Source organism: Crocodylus siamensis, chromosome 7, assembly GCF_052110815.1.
Source record: "Crocodylus siamensis isolate JL-2025a chromosome 7, ASM5211081v1, whole genome shotgun sequence".
NCBI lineage: Eukaryota > Metazoa > Chordata > Crocodylia > Crocodylidae > Crocodylus > Crocodylus siamensis.
In genome coordinates, this window is record NC_143401.1 from 17,494,565 (window position 1) to 17,520,552 (window position 25,988).

Consider the following 25,988-nt stretch of genomic DNA (forward strand, 5'->3'; position numbering starts at 1 on the left):
AGGCAGCACTGGCAAATTTTATCCAGAGTTGAATATTGTCTATGTTTACTTTTTGGGAAAGCTAGCTACCCAGGTAGGTGAAATGCTTAACCTTCTCCAAGGATTGTGCTCTAAATTCTGTGGAGGAGCATAGGTGCTGCCTTTAATTTTTGCTGGGGTGGGGGCTAAGATGATGGACATGTAGAGCGTTTACCTGGGGAGTCAGATGTTAGGCAGGTTCTGATGTGTCATAAAGCCAATGTATATATTTAGTCCATGATTTTTTGTATCCAGCAGATTGATGAAGTGAAGCTCATAGGCGTGTCTGTGAAAGGTATTTTGTGAATTCCTTTTGAGGATTAGAATTGAGAGATTGGGGAGAGTGGGGTGGGGAAGGGGGGTCTGTTCAGTGCTGGGGGGGACACTTCCCCTTCCCCCTTCTCCTCCTCCCCTGCCTTTGCTGCCACAGGGTGGACCAGGTTGAAGCAATTCAGGCACTCTGTTAAGTGCTGGGGAGAACTCTTCCCCCTCCTCTTCCTCCTCCACCTGCCCCCAACAGGGAAGGGAGGTGGGGCTCAGTGCAGTGCTCGTTGGCCCAGCCCAGCTCAGCTGGGGCATGGGAAGCAGCTGTAATGGAATCACAGCTGTTACAGGTTTAAACCAGTTTCTGATCACTTGAACCAACTTATGTGCAAAGTCTGTCCCTAGCGTTGGAGAGAGTAAGTGAGAGCTCATCTCTTTGGAATAAGTGATAGCTAAGATTAAAGGTCTATATGTCTAAAAGGATGTGACTATTTCCTAGATATAATTAGATCAGAAAAAAATACCTGCCCTGTCAAACAGATGCATATCTGGGTGAAGAAGTTATCTACATAATATACATATGCTCCCTGAGAACTGATCATAAAATGTAAATGAATAGAAAAGGTGATTACGCCGGCAGGGTTCTTTGGATAGGTGTGATATTTGCTGCAGAAGAGGGCAGCAAAGCAGCCTCCCACCCCAGCCAGCCCACAGCTGCCTGTTAGGCTGCAGCCCCAGGTTCTCCATGGGGCAGGGGGCATGGCAGGCTCAGGGTACACCACCACCTCTGAGCTGGTCCAGGAAGCCCACTCCACATCCAGCCCTGACCTGGGGGCCAGATACCACCTGGCAGGGCTCCTTGGAGGGGGCAGGGACTGGGGTTATTCCCCCTCCCTCTGGGATAGGAAGGGACTTATTCTAGTGCTTAGCAATGGTTGGGGCAGACAGACCTGGCTGCAGTCCCCCGGGGGGAGTAGGGGTAGAGAGGAAAATAACCCCCACCCTGGCCCTCGGCATCAGGGGTCACGTTGGCCCGTGGCTGCAGAGCAAAGAGGAAGCACCCGGCAGACCCAGGTCAGGTCCCTGCTGGTGGGACAAGGAGTGGGGAATGAAACCCCTCTCTGGCCAGTTCAGCCTAAACTGACCACCCCACCCAGCACAGCTCCTCTGCAGCCAAGGACATGTTCTAGTGCCCCCTGCTCCTGGCCTGAGCAACTGCAGGTTAGACTAACCTGCAAAGGTTGAACGAATTCAGGCTCCAGCTTTTTGAATGTCTGTTCCTAGCCCAACAGTGAGAAATATCAGTCTTTGATTAGATATGTTCTGGGTCTGAGCTAAGGGCTTGCTTTCTGAAATGAACACCACCATTGTTTGGAATAGATTATGGCTCAGGTATGCACTCACCTGCAAGGTTGACCAATATGCATAGACATCTCAAATACAAATTCTCAATATTCCTGGCACTCTGGTGTAGTGCCTGAAGACTGGAAGAAGGCCAATGTGGTGCCAATCTTCAAGAAAGGGTGGAGAGTGGATCCGGCTAACTACAGGCCCATTAGCCTGGCTTCTATCCTGGGGAAGATCTTGGAAAAGTTTATTAAGGAGGCCATCCTTGATGGACTGGCCCAGGCTAACATTCTAAGGGACAGCCAGCACGGGTTTGTTGCGGGTGGGTCTTGTTTGACCAATCTCATTTCCTTCTATGACCAGGTGACCTATCACCTGGACAAGGGAGAAGAGATTGATGTCATATATCTTGACTTCAAAAAAGCCTTTGATCTGGTATCCCACGATCACCTCTTGGCCAAACTGGCCAGTTGTGGCCTTGGCTCCACCACGATCCGCTGGCTGGGAAACTGGGTCCGTGGTCAGACCCAGAGGGTTGTAATCGATGGCAGTCACTCATCATGGTGCCCTGTGACCAGTGGGGTCCCTCAAGGCTCTGTCCTGGGACCCATCCTGTTCAACATCTTCATTAATGATGTGGACATTGGAGTCAGGAGTGGACTGGCCAAGTTCGCCGATGACACCAAAGTTTGGGGCAAAGCATCCACGCCAGAAGATAGGCGGGTGATCCAGGCTGACCTGGACAAGCTCAGCAAATGGGCGGATGAGAACCTGATGGTGTTTAACACCGAAAAATGCAAGGTTCTCCACCTTGGGAGGAAAAACCTGCAGCTTCCTTATAGGCTTGGCGGTGCTAGGTTGGATAGCACTACAGAAGAGACTTGGGGGTCATCATTGACCACAAGATGAACATGAGCCTCCAATGCGGTGCTGCAGCTAGTAAAGCAACCAAAACGCTGGCTTGCATCCATAGATGCTTCTCGAGCAAATCCCGGGACGTCATTCTCCCCTTGTACTCGGCCTTGGTGAGGCCACAGCTGGAGTACTGCGTCCAGTTTTGGGCTCCACAATTCAAAAAGGATGTGGAGAAGCTTGAGAGAGTTCAGAGGACAGCCACGCGCATGGTCAGAGGTCAGGAAAACAGATCTTACAATGACAGGCTGAGAGCCATGGGACTCTTTAGCCTGGAAAAGCATAGGCTCAGGGGTGATCTGATGGCCACCTATAAGTTTATCAGGGGTGACCACCAGGATCTGGGGGAACGTTTGTTCACCAGAGCGCCCCAAGGGATGATGAGGTCGAACGGTCACAAACTCCTGCAAGACCGTTTCAGGCTGGACATAAGGAAGAATTTCTTTCCTGTCCGAGCCCCCAAGGTCTGGAACAGTCTGCCAGCGGAGGTGGTTCAAGCACCTACATTGAGCACCTTCAAGAGTAAATTGGATGCTTATCTTGCTGGGATCCTATGATCTCAGCTGACTTCCTGCCCTTTGGGCAGGGGGCTGGACTCGATGATCTCCTGAGGTCCCTTCCAGCCCTAATGTCTATGAAATCTATGAAATTGATTGCTCCTTGGATGTGTGAACAATATTGTCTGGAAAGAAACACCTTATCTAACAAACACCTTATTGCCATTTTCAAGTCAAACCTTATGACATGCCAAAATAACAATTATACCAAAAATATGGTTCAAATAAACATTAAAAAGGGTAAAACTAAACACAGCTTAACATTGTCTCTAAATAGTGATGGAACACCATGTTAATAACTCTCTAATTCAGGAAAATATCTATGCATGACAGCCCACAAGCACCCCAAAACACTCTTACTTTTGGAGTAAGTCCATGACCATGTCAAAGAAGTGACTGTATCAAATAATCATGTTTACACAAGGAGACAAATAAAGGTTAGGCACACAGAGCTGGAAAAGAGAGAATCTAGTTCCTGATGTGGATCTTGAGGACAAAAGCACTCTTTGAGTCATACTGATGAAGAAGTAGTAGGAGACAGTGTCTCTATATGACAGCATACAGCATGGTATTTAAATCTTTTGAGTATGAACAGGGTTTTTGGTTGTAGCCATGTTCATCTAAGGACATAGGCAGGCAAAGTTCTCTGGGCACATGTGATGTCTTTTATTAGACCAAGTGAGTAGTTGGAAAAAATCTTTGCAAACTTTCAGGCACAAGTACCTTTCTTCAGGCATAGGGAGACTGCTGTTGTTCTAAGATCTCCAGGGAATGAAAGAAGCTAAAGGTGTGATAAGGAGGTCAGTGAGAATGCAAATAGGTGGAAAACAATGGATAGACAAATGAGGGGTGGTAGAGGATGGGGGGGAAAGTGGGTGAAGGAAAAGAGGCAATCTGTGAAAAAGTAAATAGCTGGAAATTAGGAAAACAAAGGGTAGAGGGGGAGGGGAGGAAGGGAAGGGAAATGGAAATGGTAAGTTCAGGCAGGTACCTGGTGAATCAGATGTCAGGCAGGTTGTAATGTGTCATAAATCCAATGTCTATATGGAGTCCATGATTTTTTGCATCCATTAGATTTATGAAGTGAAGTTCATAGGCTTGTCTAGAAAAGGTGTTTTATAAGTTCCCTTTGAGGATTAGAACTGAGAGGTCAGAGAGGGAGTGATTGTCTTGTAGGAAGTGTACACCCACAAGTAGTTGGATAATTTTGTCTTTGATGGCTTTTCAGTGCGTGTTCATTCTGGTACACAGTTGTTTGGTTTCTCCTACATATTTTCCATCGGGGTATCTGGTGGACTGGATGAGAGATACTACATTTCTGGAGGTGCAGGTGCAAGATCCAGGAATGGTGATTGTTCTGTTGTGGGGTGTGGTTATTGTGGGAGTGGTGGAGATGTGTTGACAGGTTTTGCATTTCTTGTCCTGGCATGGTCTGGATCCATTCGGTGTGGTTTGGGTCATAGGGAGTTTGCTTCTGGTGATGAGGTTAGTGAGATTTGGTGCTTGTTTAAAGGGTATTATGATGTGTGGTTCTGGAAAGATCTCTTTAAGAATCGGGTCTTCTTCTAGTATAGGTTGCAGTTGTTTGAGGGTTTTCCATGTAGGCCCCAGGAAGGGTGGTATATCATAACCCCCAAGAATCACACACTATTAGTTTTCTTTTTGTACTGCAGCAAATCTTTGCATGGTATCCAAGTGGCTCTTGCAAAAGTGTGTTCTATCTCTCTGGAGGAGATTTGTGAGGTGACGATCATGGGTATTCCCAGAACAACAGCAGAATCTCCGTATACCTGAAGAAGGGTACTTGTGCCCAAAAGCTTGCAAATAACTTTGTTCCAACTACTCAGTTGGTCTTATAAAAGATATTACATCTACCCAAAGAACCCTGCTTGAGTATGAACACCCGCTTTGCACATGGAATACAGAGACCTCTGAAGGAGTCTTGCCAATATCTCCATTTGTTACCACTTAAGCCTGTATTTTATTTTTAAAGGGACTGTGAAGCTAAAGCTTTTTTGTTGTTAGAATGGTGCCTGTTGTGAAATTAAACTGAATAGTTTAAATTGGCCGCTAAAAAGCTTTTTACATACTAGTCAGAAGCACTGGAACCCATCATACCAATAATGTATTTCCAACAAGAATCCCTGAAATGTAAGGTGTAACTGCTACCATCACACAGTCAGGGCAGCAAGGAAACTGAAGGAACAGTTGAGTTCAAAGGAAAGACACAGCCAGCTTTGCAAAAATCCAGTGAAAGGATTACAAGTTCTCAATATTGTGTATACAGCATTGACAGAGCTTTTACTAAAATCTCTGTAATTCAGTTAAACTATAGCTTCCCCCAGCTCCTCCAGTGGTAGTGGAGGGAGGTACGTGTGAAAGCGAACATACTCTGATCTTTGTTCAGCTTTTTCAGTCTGATGCTCACAAACATAAAATAGCCATTGTACCAGCTGTAATATAGCTCTCTTTCACACATCACAACTAAAATGCAATTGTAAGAGATTAATAAAAAATACTGCATGGTACAGGTGCCTGCCTCGGGCACTGTGGTCCTGAAGTAACACATTCAGCACTCTGACAATTCCTTAGCATGGACCTTAGATTCTGAAACAAATTTTGCAACCAAGGATTGATTCAGCATCAAATTCCATAGCAGGATAAGTTTTCCCTACGCTAGCGATTTGGTCCAGTCAATTGGACCCTGAGCTGCGTTACCAACAACATCCCAACATAGTCCAGGCAGTGACAGTGGTTGACTGTGTGTTAAGCCATGGTGCACATCTGTGGTGCTGTGCAACACGGTGCTGCCTGCAGCCTGTGCTCGAGGGAGAGCAGAGGACTGCAATAGCAGTTAGCATTCTAGGACAAAATCATACGTGAGGGGCCAGTCCTAGAACAGAATAGATTGGTAAACAGAAGTTAGTCGGGGTGCATCAGAAGAGCTACATGGAAGCCAAACTGGAACAGTTTCAGGAACAAACACTGGCAGGAGCAAGAGGGTTTCCTTCCTTCTAATACAGCACTCAAATGTACATCAGCCATTAGCGATACTGCCAAGTAGCAAATGCCCAGTGTTTTCAGTGAAAGTAAACTTAACCCACAAATGTTCCCAGGATATTTTGAGTATGGATATCAATTTTGCCCATACGATCCTTAATCTAAACAGTAGCACTGGCATAAGCATATGAGAATTGGAAAGTAAAACCAACTCAAAATGACAATTCAAGCTGACAAATGTAGAAAGAGTGCATTAAGCATACATAAAATGCAGCATTATTTGTTGCTTCAGGGAAGCGCAGTTTTAAAAGACCATTAGCAAAGTGATTTTGTACGTTGGCTTATAAGAGTATTGTTTGGCTTAGTGCTGCAGAATAGTGCTGAAAGTTGTGTCCAACTCTTCAGGAGGGAAGGTGTGGATGGATGAAATATTTACCATGGTGGATGTAGCAGGGCACCAGGGTGCCTGCTACTAGATAATGGTGTGTAGCAGGGCACTAAGGAGCCTGCTACTGATAATGGTGATATAGGCTTAGCTGCCGCTCAATAGGGCGGCACAGCTGTGACTTGCCAAAGCAACTAATTGGGTCAGCTGACCGCCAGGGGGCAGGGCCTGGCCTTCATAAACAGAAGGCTGAGGCCAGAGCCAGTTCCCCTCTGGCAGCCTAAGGAGTAAGAGCTCTGCTAGAGCGAGCAGGTCTCAGTGGGGCATAGGCCCGAGGAGGCGGGTGTGTATATTGGACATTGAGCAGGCCCCGGGAGAGGGCGTGTATATTGGACATTGGGCAGGCCCAGTGGGGCACTGCCTGTGAGGGGGAAGCCTGGAAGGGGGCAAGCCCAGTGGAAGGCCCCGGAGAGAAGGGCAAGTCTACTAGGAAGCCCAAAGAGAGAGCGGGCTACTTAAAACAGTCACAGAGACAGGCCAGCGAGGGCCGGCACAGGGAGTAGCCCCAGAATCATGGTCTAGCAAGACTGGCCCCATGCCAAGGGGGGGCAAGAAGGCAGCCTCCCATTGATAATATAAGATCAAAGACGTGGCTGGCAAGATGGAGGGTGCGTTCAGGACCCAGACTTGGCACGGTAGGCAAGGGCGCCAGGGGAAGTCACAGCACCCCTGGAGGCCGTCCTGCCACAGCGGACTTCAGATGCAAATCCTTAAGTCAGGGTAATTTTGCAGAGTCTAGTGGAGAGCCACTCCTCAAAAGAATGAGAGAGACAACTCTACCCTTTCAAGTGACACCAGTGTAGGGGTCTTCTGTCTGCTACCATAGAGTGGGATAAGGGGGGGGGTTGACATTTGCTGCAGGCTGTTCCTGGCCCCATCAACACCTAAGGGCAAGGCAGTGTAATACAGTGGTTCCCAACCTTTTTTGTACCACGGCCTGGTGGGAGCAGGATGGGGCACACAGAGCCAGCTACCTCCCTCCCGGGGTTGCCCTGCCATGCAGCTTTAACCCTGGAATTTCAGTTTTAACCCTGAAAGCCGCTTGCCCAGGCGGACAGATGAGGGTCCGAGCAGAGGTCTTGTGCCACAACCCGGCAGCCAATCTGCTACAGCCCAGTGGCTGAGAACCTCTGCTGTAATATACTATTTTCTATCCTGGGACAGCTGTAGTTTATTTTTTCCTTATCTTAGTGTAATACGCATCACTATACAAATCCAATATAAATTATCCAGGGTAAATTAGTCTGTCCACACTTCAATTCATGGCATCCACACGTGCCAACCCATGTAAATGCATATACACAGCATTGGTACATATGTGCCATGTAACTCCCAACTGCAAAAAATCATTTCCTATTTGATGTGCATATGCTTTTGAAAACCTGGATAAAGTTTTATCCAAACTGAAGGGACTGGTGAGTTTCCCCTGTCAGTTACTGCAACTTTATTCTACCAAACTGGCATGTGTATTTATAAATATCCCAAACAACTTAAATGCCTGAAGTAAAAAAAAGCAGACACAGCATTAAGCACCCATTGATCAAACAATCTTTAAAAGAAAAGAATACAAAAGCAATTTTCGTAAGACATTTACATTTCCCAAAAGACAAACAGCAAACATTGCATTCTTCTCATATCAAATATTGCACAATGCCAAAAATAAATAAGTTCACACAGAGCTATCATAAGAAGTCAGAGGAACACAAGTATTCCTTCATGTCTTTTCTCATATGGATTGATGAACTTTAACATAGGTTTACTTTCTCCATTAGGCACAGTCTGCAGAATCCATAAAATGTTTTCTCCTCACAGCCTCACATGTCAAATTTATTTTCTTCATTGTTGTAACAAAATAAGTTTTGATTCAAACAGTTTCATGAGTGGGCATTTTCCATAAGGAATGACTCTACTTTCATTGAGTCCATGGCAAAATTATCCACTGATTTTAGTGGAGGCAGGACCAGTCCCACAAGGGAAAATGTTGGTCAAAAATTGCTCCAACTGTCTCCTACTCAAAAATAAATAGAGAGCTGGAGAAAGATACAGCTGAGGGAGAAGTGGCACATGCTCTCTCACACTGGCCAGCTAGCATATGTCAATTCTAAACTGGATGGCCCACCACCTATGAGGGGAAGGAAAATTTGGCCTCACTCTGTCCTTAATTCTGTCTGCAAACCCATCTGCTGTGGTGGGTAGGATTTATGATTCACACTTCTCTAAGAGCAAACCCTTTTCACTGGCCAGCCAGACTGTCACTGCAGACCAGACTCCATTTGAATCAGTGAATTACAAGTGAAAGACCAGAAGTGTAACTAGGAATGTCTGCATCCTGAGCAGAGGCAGAAATACTGGAGACTGCAGGAATGCAGTCTGGTGATTTTGGTGTGCATTGCATGTATATGACACACATCTATAGCCTACAGATAAAAGGAACCTATTTAAAACTGAATTTAAGTCACAAGGAAAATATGGCCATGGGAAACAAACTTCATTTTGGGAATACCTGCCTAAACACAACCTGGAGACAGGCATCTCCTCTCCGCGCATATAGGCTCTGAACAGGTCAGGTTTGTAATGCACTTGGAACCCACTGCCGCAGCTCTGGTCTTGCCCAAAGCAACAACGGGCTCCTGAAACTAATACAGTCCCCCTGGTGTTTGCATTTATGAGACTGTTCAACATAGGGAAGTTCTGAGCTTCAGAGAGAAGGAGACTCTAAGCAGAGATTTAAGGGCTATTATTAACTTATTCGTAAGCAGCTTGAACAAGCATAGTTCATCTCACCCCTAAACTCAGCATTTGCAACTCAGTTGTTGCAATGACAGTCCAACAGGTGGCGATGCTAAGATTGTTTAGAAATGCTTTCTCTAGTTGAGTTCAGATGAACCCATGTTAGAGAAATAATGTTTGACAGTCTCCTGAGGGTTGCCCATGGTGAGATCCCTCATGACTTTGAGTTGAGGCAGTGCCTAAACTTAAAGTCCCATTGCCTCACTGCCTTGCCATAATCTTTCCTCAGACCTGGCAATTTCATGGCACCTTTCACATTTTGCTTTTTACTTTCTGCCTTCTTTGTAATCTTCACCACACCCTTTAGCTCCCTCCCTACCCTCCTTGGTGCCTGGAAAAGATGCGAAAGCAGTTTAATTCCTGTAATGCTGCATCACTGATTTCAGTTTAGGAGCAGCACACAGGGCAAACCAGGGAAGCCAGGGTGTCGCTGGACAGCTTGCAGGTTAGGATAACATCAGAGCACAGTGTCAAGAAGCTATATACAAAAAACAGCAGTAGCAAGGGTTGAATAGGGGCCATCAGCCCCTTGGATTAACTTCTTCAGTTTTATTTTCTTAATCCATTCTCCTTCATTCACCCATGGTATCAATTTCCTCGTCAATAAGCAAAAAGGCCTTTTTCTGTTCACTAGAATAGTGGCAGGGACTTGACCACTGTAGCTGTCTGTAGTCATTGCCCCTCCACTCCCATTCAAAGGACCAGAGAGCAAGATGCTGCAAACTGCTATTCAAAGTGTGTAGTGTTTAGAGTCACACCTGGTCACTGGATGGGACACTACGTACATGTAAAGGATTGTGGAGCCTGTGGCTTATAAGGAAAATCCTGCATCAAGAATGGAGTTTGTATCCGATTGTGAACTTAGCTGCATTTCCTGATCACCATCCCCACCCATGCCCTGAAGAAAAGTGAGGTAAACAGTGAAGTACCTTAATGCCACCCTCCACAGCAGCCCAGAGGTGAGCTAGGAATAGAGCACAGCTATTGCTCCTTCTTTGCTCCAGCTCTTCAGCAGGTCCCTCAAGTGACCACATACTGCACTGCAGGAGAGGCAGAACTGCAACTCTTGTCCCATTTGCCTATCTGTTGGGTTGTGGGAGCCCAAAAGAGCAGCACAGGCATTAGATCAGCTCCTCCTGAGCCCAGGGTAAGGGATGGCTTCTCTCCTTCACAAAGACTCAGGGGGGAGGGAGGAGGGAGAGAAGCTGAAAATCAAAAAATTCTCTAACTCTGGGCTGAAGCAGCCACAGGCAGCTCTAACCTGTGTCGGCTGTGGATCACACCCAATGGGCCACGTCAGCTAGAGCCCATTGTTTTTTCCTCAGCTGTGAGCCAGGGCAGAATTAAGGAAGGTCCCAAAGACAGCTTCTCTGTCCCCTGCAACAAGGGCTCATGCGATTTCTGCTTTGTGTGCCATTGGCGTGGTATGAGGGGTGCAGAACAGAGAAGCCCTTTGTGAAAGTTTTACACCCTCAGGCTGAACAGGTGAGATGCTGCTACTGCAGATTAACCTTGCCAGAAAGGATGCTTAGGGAGGGCATACCCCAGACAAAGAGCAAGGATTAAACACACAGCTGGTACTGGTAAGGGCGATGCATTTAGGAGGAGATCAGCTGTGATAAAGCCTAAGCTAAGAGCCTCAGGATGTCTAGTGAAGATAATCCAAAGTGCACAGGGGAGAAAGAAAGGTAGAGGAGCATTGCATATTCTTTTCCCTCATGCAAGAAGTCAGCTTCTTGGATGTAAAGCAGTGATTCCCAACCTGCGTGCCATTGTGCCTTGAGATCTTTTCAAGGGTGCTGTAAGATGTCATGTAACATCAGCACTGTTAGGCATGCACATATGATTCATAAGATAAGCCCACAGATTTCATATAGGAATCCATAATTTTAAAAGCATTCCGATTTGTGGTCTTTCAGAGATCTTTGCTACAGAAGAATTGCTCTATTATTTTTTTGTAATCAAAAAACAAGTCAAAACTAAGAGCTTGCAATTTCAAAGGGGTACCTTGAGTCTAACAAAGGGTGTCTTGAATCTAAAAAGGTTGTTTAAAGTAACAAAATCCCCAGAAGACTCCTAAGCTGCTGCTTTGTACCCAAGAGCAAATCCATCTGTCACTGTCAGGGGGTTTTGCATTCCCAAAAGCAGCATACACGGAACCTTGCAAACAAAAATCCCATCAAGGGACAAAGGGGAAGAGGAAAACAATTAGATTAAAATAATGTACACTAGAACATTTGCTTGCATAAAGTAGTCTTCAGAGTCCTTTCGCAAAAACCAGTCTAGCGATTCCTTCTTGAAGAGAAATCCTAAACCACCTGGGATTTGATGCAAACGAACCCAGTGTCCAAGTTATAGCATATTCATTGGTATACTCGTTTTGTGAAGCCTGTAATGAGTAGTCCTCAAATAAAGTCTCAAAGAACTTTTTACAAAAGAACATTTTCCATTAAATCCTTTTTTAAAAATAATTCTTATTAGAATAACCAAAGGGATGGTGGCTGGGATGCTCTTGACCGGGGAGGATTAGCTCTTTATCTTGATTCAGAGCTGTCAGAGAGCTCATCAGAAATCTCCTTGTCAATTCAGATGGTTTTTCCTTAAAATTCAGAAGTACAAACAGCCTTCAAGAAAAAAGGCACCAGAGGCTGAAAGATATCTCAGTGAAAAAAAGATACTTGAGGGAAGAAAATAACCTTACTTCCACCTATAAATAATTGTAAAAGACCCAAAAATATCACCCCCCCCTCCCTCCCCACACAACATGCTCTAGAAAATCCCAGATTCCAAAATACATTGAGATTCAGCGACCTCTTGGGGGCACAGGTGGAGGAAGAAGGTTTTCACTGCTTACAGGCCTGCAACAAGACACATAACAGGAGCATATCAGAAACCAGGGAACAGAATTCTAGAATAGCAAATAATATTTAATATCTAATATAAGAACAATCTACATTGTGATATCTAACATATGTATTGCATGCTAGTGATTAGGTAGGACTGGCAGCAGCAGGACAACTAGGAACAGAACCCAAGAGTCTGGTATAATACTGGCTAAGTCATTTGTTCCCTGTTCCTTCTCCATCTTTACATAGTTGCAATAATATAGTAGCTGCCCATCTGCCAGGAGGGTTGGGAGCTGCTTACCGTCTGTAGAGTACTTTGTTAGGGTAAAATGGTAAACTTATATAGCATCTTTCTTCTGAAGATCTTGGAATGAAAAAGACAAGAGGGATATAATTGGCCCCTGCAGTTTCAAAAGGGTTCTGGCTTACTAGTGCAAGAGCTGAGCTAACATGAAGAATTCCCTGCTTCTGAGGATGGTCAGCAATTGTATCTGGATTACTGTAACAACTGAAAAATATCATTAATCTCTGCAGTTATGCAAGGTAGGATCCCCAAGATGGACTACACAGATGTGTGCTGGTTTAATTAAAGGGTTGTTTTTAAATCAAATTTGTAACAGCTTATCTAAACATTGTTAAAAGCAACCCGTTAGTCAAAGTAGCGCAACTTTTGTGCTGAAATGAGATGAAACAAAACAAGTCTTGCTCAGAGTACAAAGATAGCTCACCCACTGGAGGGAATTCCTGCCTACCATGAGTTCTTTTCAAAAGGATCAGGTATTAAGAGGAAAGATACTAGATTAGTTGGATCAATCTAATTCAATATGGAACATGTTACGTTCCAGGAACACAGCACTTATTAGTTTGGCTCACACACTAAGACGATTGCTGCAGTAAGATTATTAACTTGGAAACCAATTCTAAGTATTATGGAGAAGCAAATGAATTTCACAATTTATTAGCAACATTTGCTTCCTGCAAACAGCCTCACAACTCCTCTGAAAGGATACATTGCACATGGAGTTTTCTGTGCTGTTCACATCATGCTATAGATGCCATTGGAAGCTTGTGATCAAGCTCAGTCATATGCATTACCTGCTTGCACCTCGGGGAGGCACTCTTGGAGGCCTTTCAGGCAGAGTGAGAGGTAACCTCTCCAGCTGTGGGGCTCCTGGACTGTGGCTTCTCTTGGATTCTGGGATTTCATTGTCCTACACAAAAGAAAAGGAAAGGGCAAGAGAACTAAGTTTATCCACATCATTCACAACATGCTAGCATCTTAGATCTCAGCAGTGTTGGGATACTACTGGACACCCAGGGCTCAGGTTCAGCAGCGACTTCCAGTTGCTACTGTGATCACAATTTTTGATTCTCCCTTCCCCCCACCCCCAATCAGTGCCTGGGCCAGTTGTCCTGTTCACACTGCCCTAGTTACTCCACTGTTAGATCTCATCCTAGCTAGCAGCCTCAGAGGTTTCTAGTTAGAGTTTTGCCCTTCTGCTCAGGATCAAACCAGTTGCCAGCTTTGGGAAGCCATTTTTCCATAGGTCAGATTGTCAAGGGCTGTGGAGGTTTTCACCTTTCTTGGTAGTATGGGCAATAATCAGTTTCCCAGGATCCTTCCAATAGGCAATATTCCAGTTACTTTTGTCAATGCAGTCAAAGCACCATCAGAGCCTTCATTTCCCCTGGTTTTACTGGTGCCGTGTGTTCTTAGCATTTCTGGTTTTGTGCCTTGCAGATGTGGCATGTGAGGTTTTGGCATGGAAGATTTTTCAAGCTCTTTGGTTAATGGTTGTCTGCAAATACAAGAGACTGGACTCAAAAGCCTAGGGGACCCCTTCCAGTCCTATGTTCCTTCAAGATTCCACTCCCCACACAGGTATATCACCGTCTTTGGAAGGAAACTTGGGGATTGGACAAATAAGCATGTGAAGATCCACTTATAATGTAACAGAGAATATATTTATATATGTTCTACAAGTAGCATTGTGCCTCTGACCTGTGAAGTCCTTCCCAGCTCTATTATTCTATGAGGCATGCTAGGTGCTTTGTGGAACAGGTGCTCAAGAATGATCCCTGCCTCAAAGAGCTTTTAAATTAGACTACAGATATGAACCAAGCGAGGGGTAAGAACAGATGTGGAGAGGGTTACGTTCACAAGGTTGCACAGAGGCCCATAGCAATCACATTTCATATTAGTTTGTTTCTTCTACCTTTTACAGCAGAAGTGGGTAACTTTGTTTTAATGAAGATCTAAAGCTGCTTTGTAATTTTGCAAGTTTTGTTAGTAGAATTTTTTTTAAATAGTGCAATACAAGATCAGACCAAATGCACACTGAAGGCAAACAGACAGTGTACAACAGAGCTGAAAGCATACCTCGCTATCACCTTCCATTCCACTACTGCCACTCATGACGCTTCGAGTACTGGATCGGTTACTTGCACTGCCTGGAGACAGTAGAAGAGAAAAAACAAGTTAGTTGTTAAATCTCATACACTTATAGGGAAGTTACCTATGGAAAATTCATGCCAGTTTCCCCTTTATGTCTTAATGCCCATTGAAATGGTCAGACTGTAAACAGGCAACACTAAACCATTTTTAAATTGTATAGGAGAGACCTACCACTCACAAGCCTGTGTCGTGTGAAGCAATGTAACTATTTTGTCTGGTGCCCTGCTGAAAACTTGGAGGACCTCTATATGGAGTATCAAATGAAACACATTCAAAGTTGCAATGGTTTCGGTTAGTGCAGACAGACAAAAAGAGCAGATCAGTTAGAGTGGGGGTTTTCAGCCTTTTTTAAGGAGTGTACCCTTTCTGGACTATACCCCCTTCTGGCTGGGTGGTGGGAGGCTGAAATCAGGACCTCCCCCCACTGCCCAGCCAGCTGCAAGGAGGAAAAAGGGAGTGGAGGTGGAGGTGCGCGGGGTGGAGGGTGTGGGGCCTAGGCCTGGGACCCAGCAGGGATAGGGAGGAAGCCAAGCCAAGCCAGGCCCAGGACTAGGCTAAGGCCAGGGCCTGCTGCACCCATCCCTTCCCCCATGCCCAGGGTTGTTTCCCAGCAGGCCCTGCACCAAGAAAACTGTCGCCCCCAGCCCCGGTTCCTCCCCACCCTGGCACTGGCCCCAAACTGCCTGGGGACCCCAGCCAGGGGCCGGAGCAGGGCCAGCCTTGGCTGAACCACCAGGCTGGAGGGGACGAAGCCTCCGGGACCCCACACCCGGCCTGCCAGGTCCTGCACGGTCAGGGAGGGGCATGGGACAGAGCCATGGTTTGTTCGGGGGGTACAGGGAGGGGTAGTGGCTCCCACCACTGCACATATCCCAGTAGGACATGGGATGGGGGGGGCATGTGCCCCCAGATCTGTGCAGGGCAGGATGGGCTGCCACTGTAGGCTGTGGCCAGAACAGCGCCAGGCTCTTCCTGGTGGGGGGGGGGGTGGTTTGTGCTGTGCTCTGGGTGGGTGGCAGCAGTGCTGGGGGGGGGTGTCGGTGGGCTACTACAAATCTTGCAGTGGCTGCAGCCCCCTCCCAGTGCCACAGCTGCCCTCCACAGTGCAGTCCACCCTCCCCCCCCCCTTCCCCCCACAAGAAGAGCTTGATGCAGCCCCATCCCCAGTCTACAGTGGCAGCCTGCCCTGCCCTGTGCAGATCCAGGGTGCATGTAGCAGCAGGAGCCGCAGCCCCAGATAAGCTGCTCACAGCTCCGTCCTGTGCCCTGCTCTGAGCGACTGCCCCAGCCCCAGCTCCCTAGACCCACTCCCTCTGTCACCGCTGCATGCATGCCCCTCCCTACCCCTGCTGCAGCTGCTGGAAGCCCACATCCAGGCTGCCTTGTGGCCCTACAGGCTGAACCTCATTAGCCCCCACTTCTGCCACCTGTGGATGGCACAGAGAAGCGGGGGTACCTGGGCGCGGGGAAGCGGTGCGTGGTGGCAGCCCCACCCCTCCACCTACCAGTACCTCTGCTTCTCTGCACTGCCACTGCATACCCCCTGGGGCCTTCCCAAGTACCCCCAAGGGTACACATACCCCATGTTGACAGCCCCCATGTTAGAGCAAATCAGCAGCACAGTGTTATAATTTTAAAGAGCTATAACAGTTGCTTTCTCCACACCTTCATTTTGACAGATTAATCTAAGTATTCATCCTTTCTGCAATCCCCTATCCTTGGTCTTTGCATTTCACTCAGCTTGGATATCAAGATCAGGCTCATTCAACTGCACTTTGCTTCCAGGAGGTCCTTCACAGGTCCGTACCTTGCAGTCACATTAAATCAGTGGTTTTCAAACTGTTTTCTGTGGAACACTGGGCTCTGCAATAGGTCGTCAGGGGTTCCATTAAGAGACTAGGAGTAATGGTGGAGTGGGATGGAGGCAATGGGCCACCATTGCCTGGCCAGGTCATCTGGCTCTGCATCAGTCTTTAGGATAGGTGTGGGGGGTCCACAACAGAAATAATACGAAAAGTTTCCATGACTTTGGGAAGTTTGAAAACCACTGTATTAGAATCACCAATGCTGCATTTAAATTAAAGTGTCGACTCCAATATCAGTTTACACCTCAGGAAACTGCCGTCACAGTTGCTACACCAAAATTATGCCCATTTGAAATCCCAAGTTTTATGCCAATCTGACAGCTCCAAGATGGTTATGTTGCCAGTACTCAGGTGCCAGTACTTGGATGGCTCTGCAGTAGTAGGGTTCCAATCTACAACCTGATAATCCTCTATAATTTTTAAACCAGTATGAGGAATGGGGAGGTCTCCTCACAATCCTAGCATTACATACAAGTATTGGAGTCAGGGCAAGACAGCACCCACACCACCAAATGCAGTCTCCCAGATTTTGAAGGCATCTTTGACGTTCTAAAACACAGCTGAGGCAGCCAATCTGTGTTTGGTGGGTGGTATAATATCTATAGCTATTCAGTGTGGGTAGATTACACCAAGATACATATGAGTCAGTGTTGTAATATTTGGGAGGGCAATATTTGTTCTCTCAGCCAAGCCAAGAGCCAAAGAGAGGAAGTGAGCTCAGTTCTGTACCAATGAGTGGACCAGGGGACCTACTTACTCGTCGTGCTTGAGGTGCTCTCCGTTTTCCAGTCCCCTCGCTTTAGCTCCTTTTTTGGTGGAAAAGCACTTTTTCTGGGGGTATATTCATAAATCCCGCATTCTACTTTCCCAGGAGAATTATACAAATGGTGAATAGGCTCAGTGATTTCCAAGTCTAGACAGGGAAATGAAGCATAGTTCAGTCACAGTCAGGGTTTTCTCAAGTGCTGTAGACAACCATACTTCCATACAAAAGATTAAATGTGAACTCCCTCACATCAGAATTCAGAGTCCAGCAAGGAATTTTGCCCTCACAGCTCAGTTTCTACCAATGTTACAATGGGTTAGGGCAGCTGATCAACAGCTCTGCTCTTACTTGCAGGAAGAAGGTGATACTTCCAAGTGACATCATTCACATCAACATTCAACGCAGGGGTTGGCAACCTATGGCCTGCAGGCCAAATCCAGCCCACAGAACCACTGGATCTGGTCTGCAGAGCTACGGCTTCAGCTGTGGGCACTCTCACCATGCCACCATGGGGACAAGCAAGGGTGGCAGTCAGGTCCTAGTACAGACTACCTCTGACCTAGGGTGGGTCATTCTGGGTCAGAAGGTTATCTGTCCCTTCCTTAAGGTATCCAAGGAAGTGTTCCCCACCTTTGGGTAATACAACCACCTTTGGGTGACACTAGCAAATAGCATCACTATTCTCCCTGCACAGCAGAAGCACACTGGACTGAATAAGCCACTTTGTTCTCTAGCTCTCATCTCCAGGCTGATTACTGTGGGTCTCTACACAGCACAATGCAGTGTTACACAGAAATACTCAAGTTTGCACAGAACAAGCTGGCTTAGCTGCTGGAAGCAGTTTAGCTGTGGTAGCAAAGTACTCCACCCAGGCCAATGTCCTCTGCTTCTCAGTTCAACAGCTTGCTGCAACTTAGATCTAACTCAAATATCTCCACACCATACTGCAGCATGCTTTGTATATGTGTCTTATGGTAACAGCCAAAGTAAGTGAAGATTCTTGTGCTGTGATTCAGACTGTCACTGGCTTGCTACATAGTGCTGGACAAACCATGGAATTGTTCTCTTCAGCCCTTCTGCCTCCCCCCAACCTGTAGAACAGTGGCACTGGACCAGTGCTCCACCCAGGGCACCCCTTGTAAAGTACAGGGTACATGAGAAGCACTAGGGCAACTTTAAGGGTTGGGCAGATTATGAGACAGGCAGAGTGAGTACGACTACTGATTCAGATCTAGGAGTCTCAGGCCAGTAGGACTAAACAGAATGGTCCAGAAGACAAATCTCAACATTCCCCTCTCCCCAAGAGAAAAAAGCTGTGTTGTCAGAAAGGATCTGCTTGGCCTGACCTGTCCTCAGGATAAGGATGATGACACAAGAGGGGGTTGCCTAACACTGGGACAGACTAAGAGCATGGAAGAGGATGGCCTTATGTTTGTACTGTGTAGCCAGAAAGTTTTCAAGAGATTCAGAGCACATGGAGGCTGCACCTGGAGATACTATATTGTTTTTAAGACAGCCCAAAGAGAAGAGCCTGGAATGGATTAACAGATTGGCTGCAATATGGGGGAATCAGAGTTAAGGGGAAGGAGCCAGCTTTAAACACATTCCAGTTGCCCAGGCCTTCAGTCATGCCCCAGGGACCAGATGTGCACAGAGCAGCTGGAGGGGAAATCACAGCAGGCTACCTCGTGCAAGTGTGCAGCTGAGGGGACTGAACATTTCAAAGCCACATGTGTACTTACAGCTCTCTTGGAGCCACTTGCAGACAGTTCAAAAGACTCAAGAAAATTCCATGTCAATCTGCCCCTTTCCAGGATGAGTATTTTAAGCACAACCTAACAGGATCTGATTCCTGAGGGAAACCTCCTACTCTCACACCTGCCTGAGGCTTTCACAACACAGCAGCGCACCGCAGAGCAGGATGTCAGGGACATCCTGAGAGCACAAAGTCCTCCTTATCCCCAAGGAATGATGGGAAAGGGCTTCCTCAGCTGCTCCTGTCAACATCAGACATCCCTGAAGAGGTCCCACTGGGTTACCAGCTCTGGAACAGAAATCTCTCTGCACCACAGTCTGTGTGAAAGACTGATAACAGCACAGATCTACCTCTCCCAAACTGCTGCCAGTCCTTAGACGATCCTTAGCTCTCCTATTCCCTGACTCCCCAACACTCCTCTAGCAGCTCCATAAGGTTTACTGTAGCAGCCTCTCAGCACTCTCTGGCAGGGATAAAAAGAAATGGGCAGCAGAATTCAACGGTCATGCAGGGCCCTCAGGGATGCAGCAGATCCTTCTACACAGTCTGACTGCTCAGAGCAGTGGACAGACCAGCATGGTGCTCCCTGGCTGCAGCAGTAGAGCTTAACCCTTAGGCGATTTGCAGTTTCCAGGACTGCTGGCTCAACCAGAGCTGAAAACATCACCCTCTGGCACTACAGAACGCCAGCTGCCCAACCCTTTGATACAGTCCTTTAACTCATAGATCTTCATTGTACTTTATGCTTATGAATATGGATCCTCACCCATGCATCCACGTATCTTCTCCATTTGGAGAAAAGGAAACTGGGGCATAGGCAGTTAAGTAGATTCCCCATGTTTTACTTGCCAATACATTATACAGGCATGTATTTTATGTGTATATATTACAGACTATTGTCTGTATACTAAATTGGTGTACAGTGTATACAACAATTTAATATGCAGTTAATACAATACCAGCAGACAAGTTTCAGCCTACAATGTCTATTATAATGCGTGCACTAATGGTTAGATACTGTACAAGCTACCCAATTAGTAGCTTCATTGACTGAGAGAAAAGTATGACTCAGAATTTGTTACCAGAATTTCTTCCTGCTTTCTGCTTCTCTATTTGCCTCCGGGTGATGCTGTCTCGTAGCCGTTTCAGGTTTTCCTAGAATATCACAAAACGTTTTTCTCAGGGATTTAGATAAGTGAACATGTACAATTCTATGACCGCACCAAGAACACATTTGGGCTAAATCTGTTTCCAAGTTACAGTACGAACCATACAATCTGCAAAATCTGGCCCTAGGCCACAGGCGGGCAACTATTTTGGGTGGAGGACCACTTAACAAGTTTTGGTGAGCCCGCCCCTTGACAGTTGCCCAACCCCTTGGTCACCATCTTGGGACCAGAAATCCCACCCCCTAACCTTTGCCACCAGAAGTCCGTCCTCTTTCCCCCCAGAAATACTCCTTTTGGGAGAGGGGTCCTGTCTCAGAACCAGAAAAAAACAACTCATACCACTAGAAGTCAAACACCTCCTATAACATCTAGGCCAACCTGTGTGAGTGGGCTTTAATCCAGTCCTCTGAGGAGGTTACACATTGTGTACGCTGCATTTCAGGAGCCAAGGTACTTGAAGATACTTACTGCATATATAAGTAATGTTTTGCAAAGCCACCAATGTTTTTCATTAGAAATCTTCAAAAAACATTTAGAGAAGATTTTACTTATCCCTGTCTCTCTTGATTTCTGTATTTGTATCCCCTCTATTACTGATACTGGCAAAGGAACAGGATTTGAGGTGCTGCCCACTCCCTATCTGAAGTAACCATCCAGCCACATTCATTGGAGAGAGAGGCAATTATGGGCACAAGTGACAGAGTGCTGTTTATTCCTCCCAGTTTACAAAGGACACTCCCTCCCTGTTGAAATATGTGGGAACCTGAAGTCCAGAGATATAACTGGACCTGATGTGTCACTGCCACACCACAGCAGTGCATGGTAATCTTTGCATCTTATGGTGATAAAGACGTTACATTATGGAACGGCATTCTTGGGGACAAAGCCTTACAGGATGAAAACCTACAGAGGTGGGAAAGGAGCAGCAGCAACTGGTAGATGAAAAAGAATTTCAGAACAGAGCACACTGTCATGTGTCCAGGGGAGAAGGGATACATGTGGGAAGGAGATTTGTTTTTATACTAGTATGTAGCAGTGTACTGGATTCCAAACAACATCTCAGTTCATCTCTGCATGGAGGGTGCTAGCTGTCACTCACAGGATTTTAGTGAAGCAACACATAAGAGAAATTAGCATGATGTACTCTGGATCAAGGGGACTTTTGTGGGAGAGAATGGGGTAGAAGTATAGTCCTGCCCTTCCAAAAAGAGGCTCGAATGACAGTAGCACCCACAGCCTTAGCTCATATGTCATAGTCAAGTTTGACACAGCCTAAACTGGCAGTGATGATAACACAACCTAGTGCTGCATTAATCATGGGAAAGCCAATGAGGCTTGAACACAGAAGCATTACAATATGGCTGCTAGTGTTTCAGCCCCTGCTGCAAACTACTGAGCTGCTCTCAGACACTGACCTCCACACAGGGATTAGGCTGACTAATCAAAGCTTTTTCCTAAAACTAGTTTACTAGAACATCTTGCCAGTCATAAAGAAGCACCTCTGGACACTGGCTAAAGCCTTCTTTCATTCTGGCTTGCAAAGTGCCAGGAGATGGATCAGGCTACTGATAAGCATGAAACTTCAGCACAGACAGGATGGGCAGGACCTTACAGGGTAGAGATGAGTCACAAAATAACAGCCCTCAGTGGCTGTTGGGTGACCTGGAGGAAGGTAGCTAAGTGGCTAAGTTGAGCAGCGAAGCCACTAAGTGATCAGGACTGGAAAACAGCTAACAAGTAGAAAAAAGCATGTACCTGTTGGAACCGGAATGATTCTGATCTCTTTTTTTGGTTCAGTTGCCACTCCTTGAAATGAAGCACAGCTTCATCCACATTGAGTATTCCCGTCTTGACTTGTTCCTGTAAAGTAATTAACTGCCGCTGACCCGGGGTTTTCATCCCAGCAAATGGATCATATATGCTTGACTGAGATGCGTCCCTGACTAGCCTGACCGCTGGTTCTGAAACGAGAAAGTCAAAATGTTACTGAATTTCTGCAATCAGTTTTTGGCCTGGATACACAACACATGCCTGTGGAATCTGGTTTTACACTAGCATTATCAAGGAGGAGATGCATGACAAGCAGCCTTACGTTGGCTTAATTCATTTGATTCCATTGTAAAGTTACTTCCACAAAAATAGTAGTAAAACACAACAGTTTATACCAGTGTTGACATCATGTGTCTGCAACCATTCTGGGTCAGGCATTTGCTCACTGCAAATAGGCTCTTACAGGTTTCCCCAGCATCTATTAGAAAGGTGCTGTTGTTACACCTATAGCAGCAGCTAACTTAGGAGAGCTGGTACAATTTACATTTCTAATGTTAATTATACAAGTGGAGATCCCCCAGGTATCCAGGACTTTTGTCACAGGACAGGTAAAAACATGCTTAAGTTAGTGTGCAGGTATAGTAGATGATCTGAACAGACAACTCAGGAAAGTGTGTGGTTCCAGCAACCCAAGTGACCCATCCTGGATGCATTCTATGATGTGCAACCAGGGGCAGATGCAGGAAGTTGCAGGGGTGTCCTTTGATGCTTGCTCCACCCAAATTTTAAAACCAACTGCCTGGGAGGGGCAGTGATATTTCTATTCTGGCAGCACTGAGGGAGTCAAGTGACTTCATTATTTATTGTCATCTCCCTAATTCTGACGGACTTCTGGCTAATTCTGGCTAATCCTTCTCCATGCCGCCAGTGTTAATGACTGTGGTCTTGACAGTCCACACTATGGTCTTTCTTCTGCAATTTTTCTATCTCTTAGATGTTCATGGTAATGCCTCTCTTCTATTTCACAGCCCTAGCTAAAAGCTTTAACTCAGATTTGGTAATATTAACTCAGGTATAGAAATGACTGACAGTGAAGTACTACAGGTACTGTCAAGATGCTCAAGAAAGCTAGATTTTGCTTTATAAATCTGAATAAGAGACCTGCATTTAAACTGGAATGATTAAAGAACTAATTATATAATATCTTTTGACTATTTTGATTAATCTTTGCCTAGCATTTTTTAAAACTTTATATATAATCTAGCAAATTAGCAAATTAGTACACATTCCAATATTTGTTTTTGCTTTGATCTTAAATAAATACTATAGTGCTAGCCCCCTAACATATTAATAAAGCTTCTAGTTTATTTTTTACTGGACAGAAATGTTCACTGAATTTATGAGTTAATGTGCTACACCATCTACATCCTGTTTTTCAGAATCCTAGATATGACCATGTATGCAACTGTTCGTGTTACAATAAAATTGAGAGGTACCAGACAAAACCTGGGGTACTTGTGTGCAAGCACATAGTAATAATAATGAGTGCTCTCATTCTTAATAGCTTATTTTAAACAAATTCAAAATGTCACAGGAAAAACTAGTTCTGAGAGAAAACCTGTCTTGCCCAGTGTCAGAGCAGAGTGGGTGTCAGGTGCCATTGATATCCAGTGTTCAAGCTACTAAACCAACATTCATCTCAACATACTGTATGTATTGAAGCAGTGGTCAAAGGCAAGAATGTTTTAGTGAATAAAGCACTGGGCTGGGACTCAGGTCTGGAGTATCTTCCCAGCTCTGCCATAGGCCTGCTAAAGTACTTCTCTTTCTGCCTTCTGCCATTGCTTTTCTTCATGAAGAAGTATTATGAGAACGATGAGTGAAAAACAATGAGGTAAGAGCAGCATATTACTGCTAATGACCCCATTCTAAGGTCAGTAAGGCCTGTGGATGGTTCAGAACTTACAGGGTTAAAAATATATGTATAAGACACACAAAAGGTACAAGCAGTTTTGTACTTCAAAGTGTGTTCTACTTTAAATACGATCATGTTTAATATGTATCTGCTTTACTGTACATACTCATGTTTTCTGTATCTTGTCTCATCTCTACTTGTGATCTGAAAAGAAGCAAGGCTGTCTTGGCAGGTAGTCAGAAAAGCCCCCTGGGGTGTCCTGACACCTGTGGTTTTTGTTTAGGACTCCACCCACCCTGCTGTGTACTGAAAAGGAAAGATTGATTTCAGACATGCTCAGCAGGGGAGATCAGATCAGACCCCTAAACTAATCGGCTAGAATGGGCAGTGATCTTTTAAATTAACTGGTTAAGAGAATGGCATGGAAGCCCTGATTGGAAAAGCCAGAGTGATATATCACGCCAGGTACACAGAAAGGGGAGCTGGTTGGAGCTGCGGTTGGGACAGAGAGGGTTCCAGGAGCCTACATGAAGGGAGAGAGAGAGTCTCTGTGTCTGGGACTCCTCTTCTCTCCTTCTTTCTTGTTTCCCCTTTTCTTTCCTGGGGTTTGAGTGGGATAATACCATGAGGGTATTAATCCCTGGAGCAACCTGCCAGGATTAGAATCTAGCAGTTTTGGGTCAGGGTTGGAGCCTGGTAAGATTGCCAACTCTGACTGAAGCTATTCTGGGAGATTTCTTCCCCCAATATGATGCAATGTCATTAATTGAATTTATTTTCTTAAAACATCCTACTAAAATCTCCTGGATTGCTTTCAATAGTCACCAGGAGACTGAAGCTGATTCTAGTAGACCCTCGGCCAATCTGGGAGGGTTGGCAACCCTAGAGCCTGGTCCATTTTTCATGCTAGCAGCTCCTTTCGTCTCAGCCTACCTGTGCAGCTGAGACCAGTTGTACGTCCAAGCCACAGTGCTGATACACTTGCAGAGTTCTTTTGAAGCTATTTTGCCCCAGCAGAGCTGTGGGATTGGGACTAGGAATTTTGGGGGTTGCAGTATGCTGACTGAAGCCGCAAGAACCCTATCAAAGCCATCGTGTGGAAGTGGAGATCAGTGCCCTGCAGCTTCCCAGGGAGCAATGAGGGGCCACTTGCATCACAGAAGGACCTACGCTCGTTAGCAGCTCCCCAAGGTGCAGCAAACCCCAAGGAGCAGCTCATAAGACTCTCCAGTGTAGGCCTCACATCCAATCTGTTACTGAGTAGCTGATATAGTGGTGCAGGCCCCCAGAACTAACCTTTTGGGTAAGCTGCCATGCCTCAGACTGCCTGGGCATGGGTGGAGTCTCCCCAAAAGAGGTGCAAACTAGAGACTATACCTTTGTTTGAACTGCATTTGATGTTTCCTTTATTCTTTTTTAGCTTTGTTTTCTGTAATAATTCTGTCCTTTTGTGTTTAGATTACTTGCCAGGAGGAGGTTTGGTTTATGGGGAAGACCCCAGCCAAATTCAGAGACACTAGTTTTCTGGGTGGGGGCTTGAGCCACAGTGAAAACTGAGTACCCAGAAATTTGAACTTGGCCCTTGTTGCTGCCAAACAGTGCCTACCACAAGGGTTACATAAGGTTTTGGGTACAATGCCCTAACAGCATACTAGAATGAGCATTATAAACCTAACAGAAAAAACACAGAAGTCTTGCTTTCTGTATAAGTTTAAGTTTGACTGATAGAAAGATAAACCAGCTATATATATATATAGAATATCCTGTCCCTGACTGCACATCTACTTCTTTTTTCAATACAGGAAGCTGTTTTATTTTCTTTTTATACTTTTCATACCAGTAGCAGTGACCTATGGCTGACATTTCCTGGCCTAACAGTGCTTTGCAACTAATTTAGCTGATTGTTAGCTACCAAGAAATCAATGGGGTTGGTTTTTAGGTACTTCCTTACAAATGCTTTAGATCACATAAAGCTAAACAAAGCAAAATGAAGAGGTGATGCATAGCCCAGAAAGCAGAAGCATGTCATCATCAGACTCTGGTATGCATCCCCAGTTACAGATAGTCTTGAAGACTTATAATCAACACACAGGAGCAAGCCTGTCACCCCTAT

At 45.7% G+C, this 25,988-nt stretch overlaps 1 protein-coding gene and 1 pseudogene across 2 annotated transcripts in view; both read right to left on the reverse strand.

Annotated features, from left to right (window-relative positions):
- Positions 1-4,097: 4,097 nt before the first annotated feature.
- Positions 4,098-5,577, reverse strand: LOC149859533 (uncharacterized; annotated as a pseudogene).
- A 2,502-nt stretch (positions 5,578-8,079) lies between these two features.
- PIK3AP1 (phosphoinositide-3-kinase adaptor protein 1) overlaps positions 8,080-25,988 on the reverse strand; it is an 82,127-nt gene continuing 64,218 nt past the window's right edge. For both annotated transcript variants that reach the window (XM_090057790.1, XM_090057789.1), the window contains 6 exons: positions 21,946-22,151; positions 20,104-20,176; positions 17,257-17,412; positions 14,560-14,630; positions 13,275-13,390; positions 8,080-12,191 (listed from right to left, as the gene is read on the reverse strand). In XM_090057790.1, coding sequence (XP_089913916.1) covers positions 12,137-12,191; positions 13,275-13,390; positions 14,560-14,630; positions 17,257-17,412; positions 20,104-20,176; positions 21,946-22,151 — 677 coding nt within the window. In that variant the 3' untranslated portion in view covers positions 8,080-12,136. The remainder of the gene's footprint in view (positions 12,192-13,274; positions 13,391-14,559; positions 14,631-17,256; positions 17,413-20,103; positions 20,177-21,945; positions 22,152-25,988) is intronic.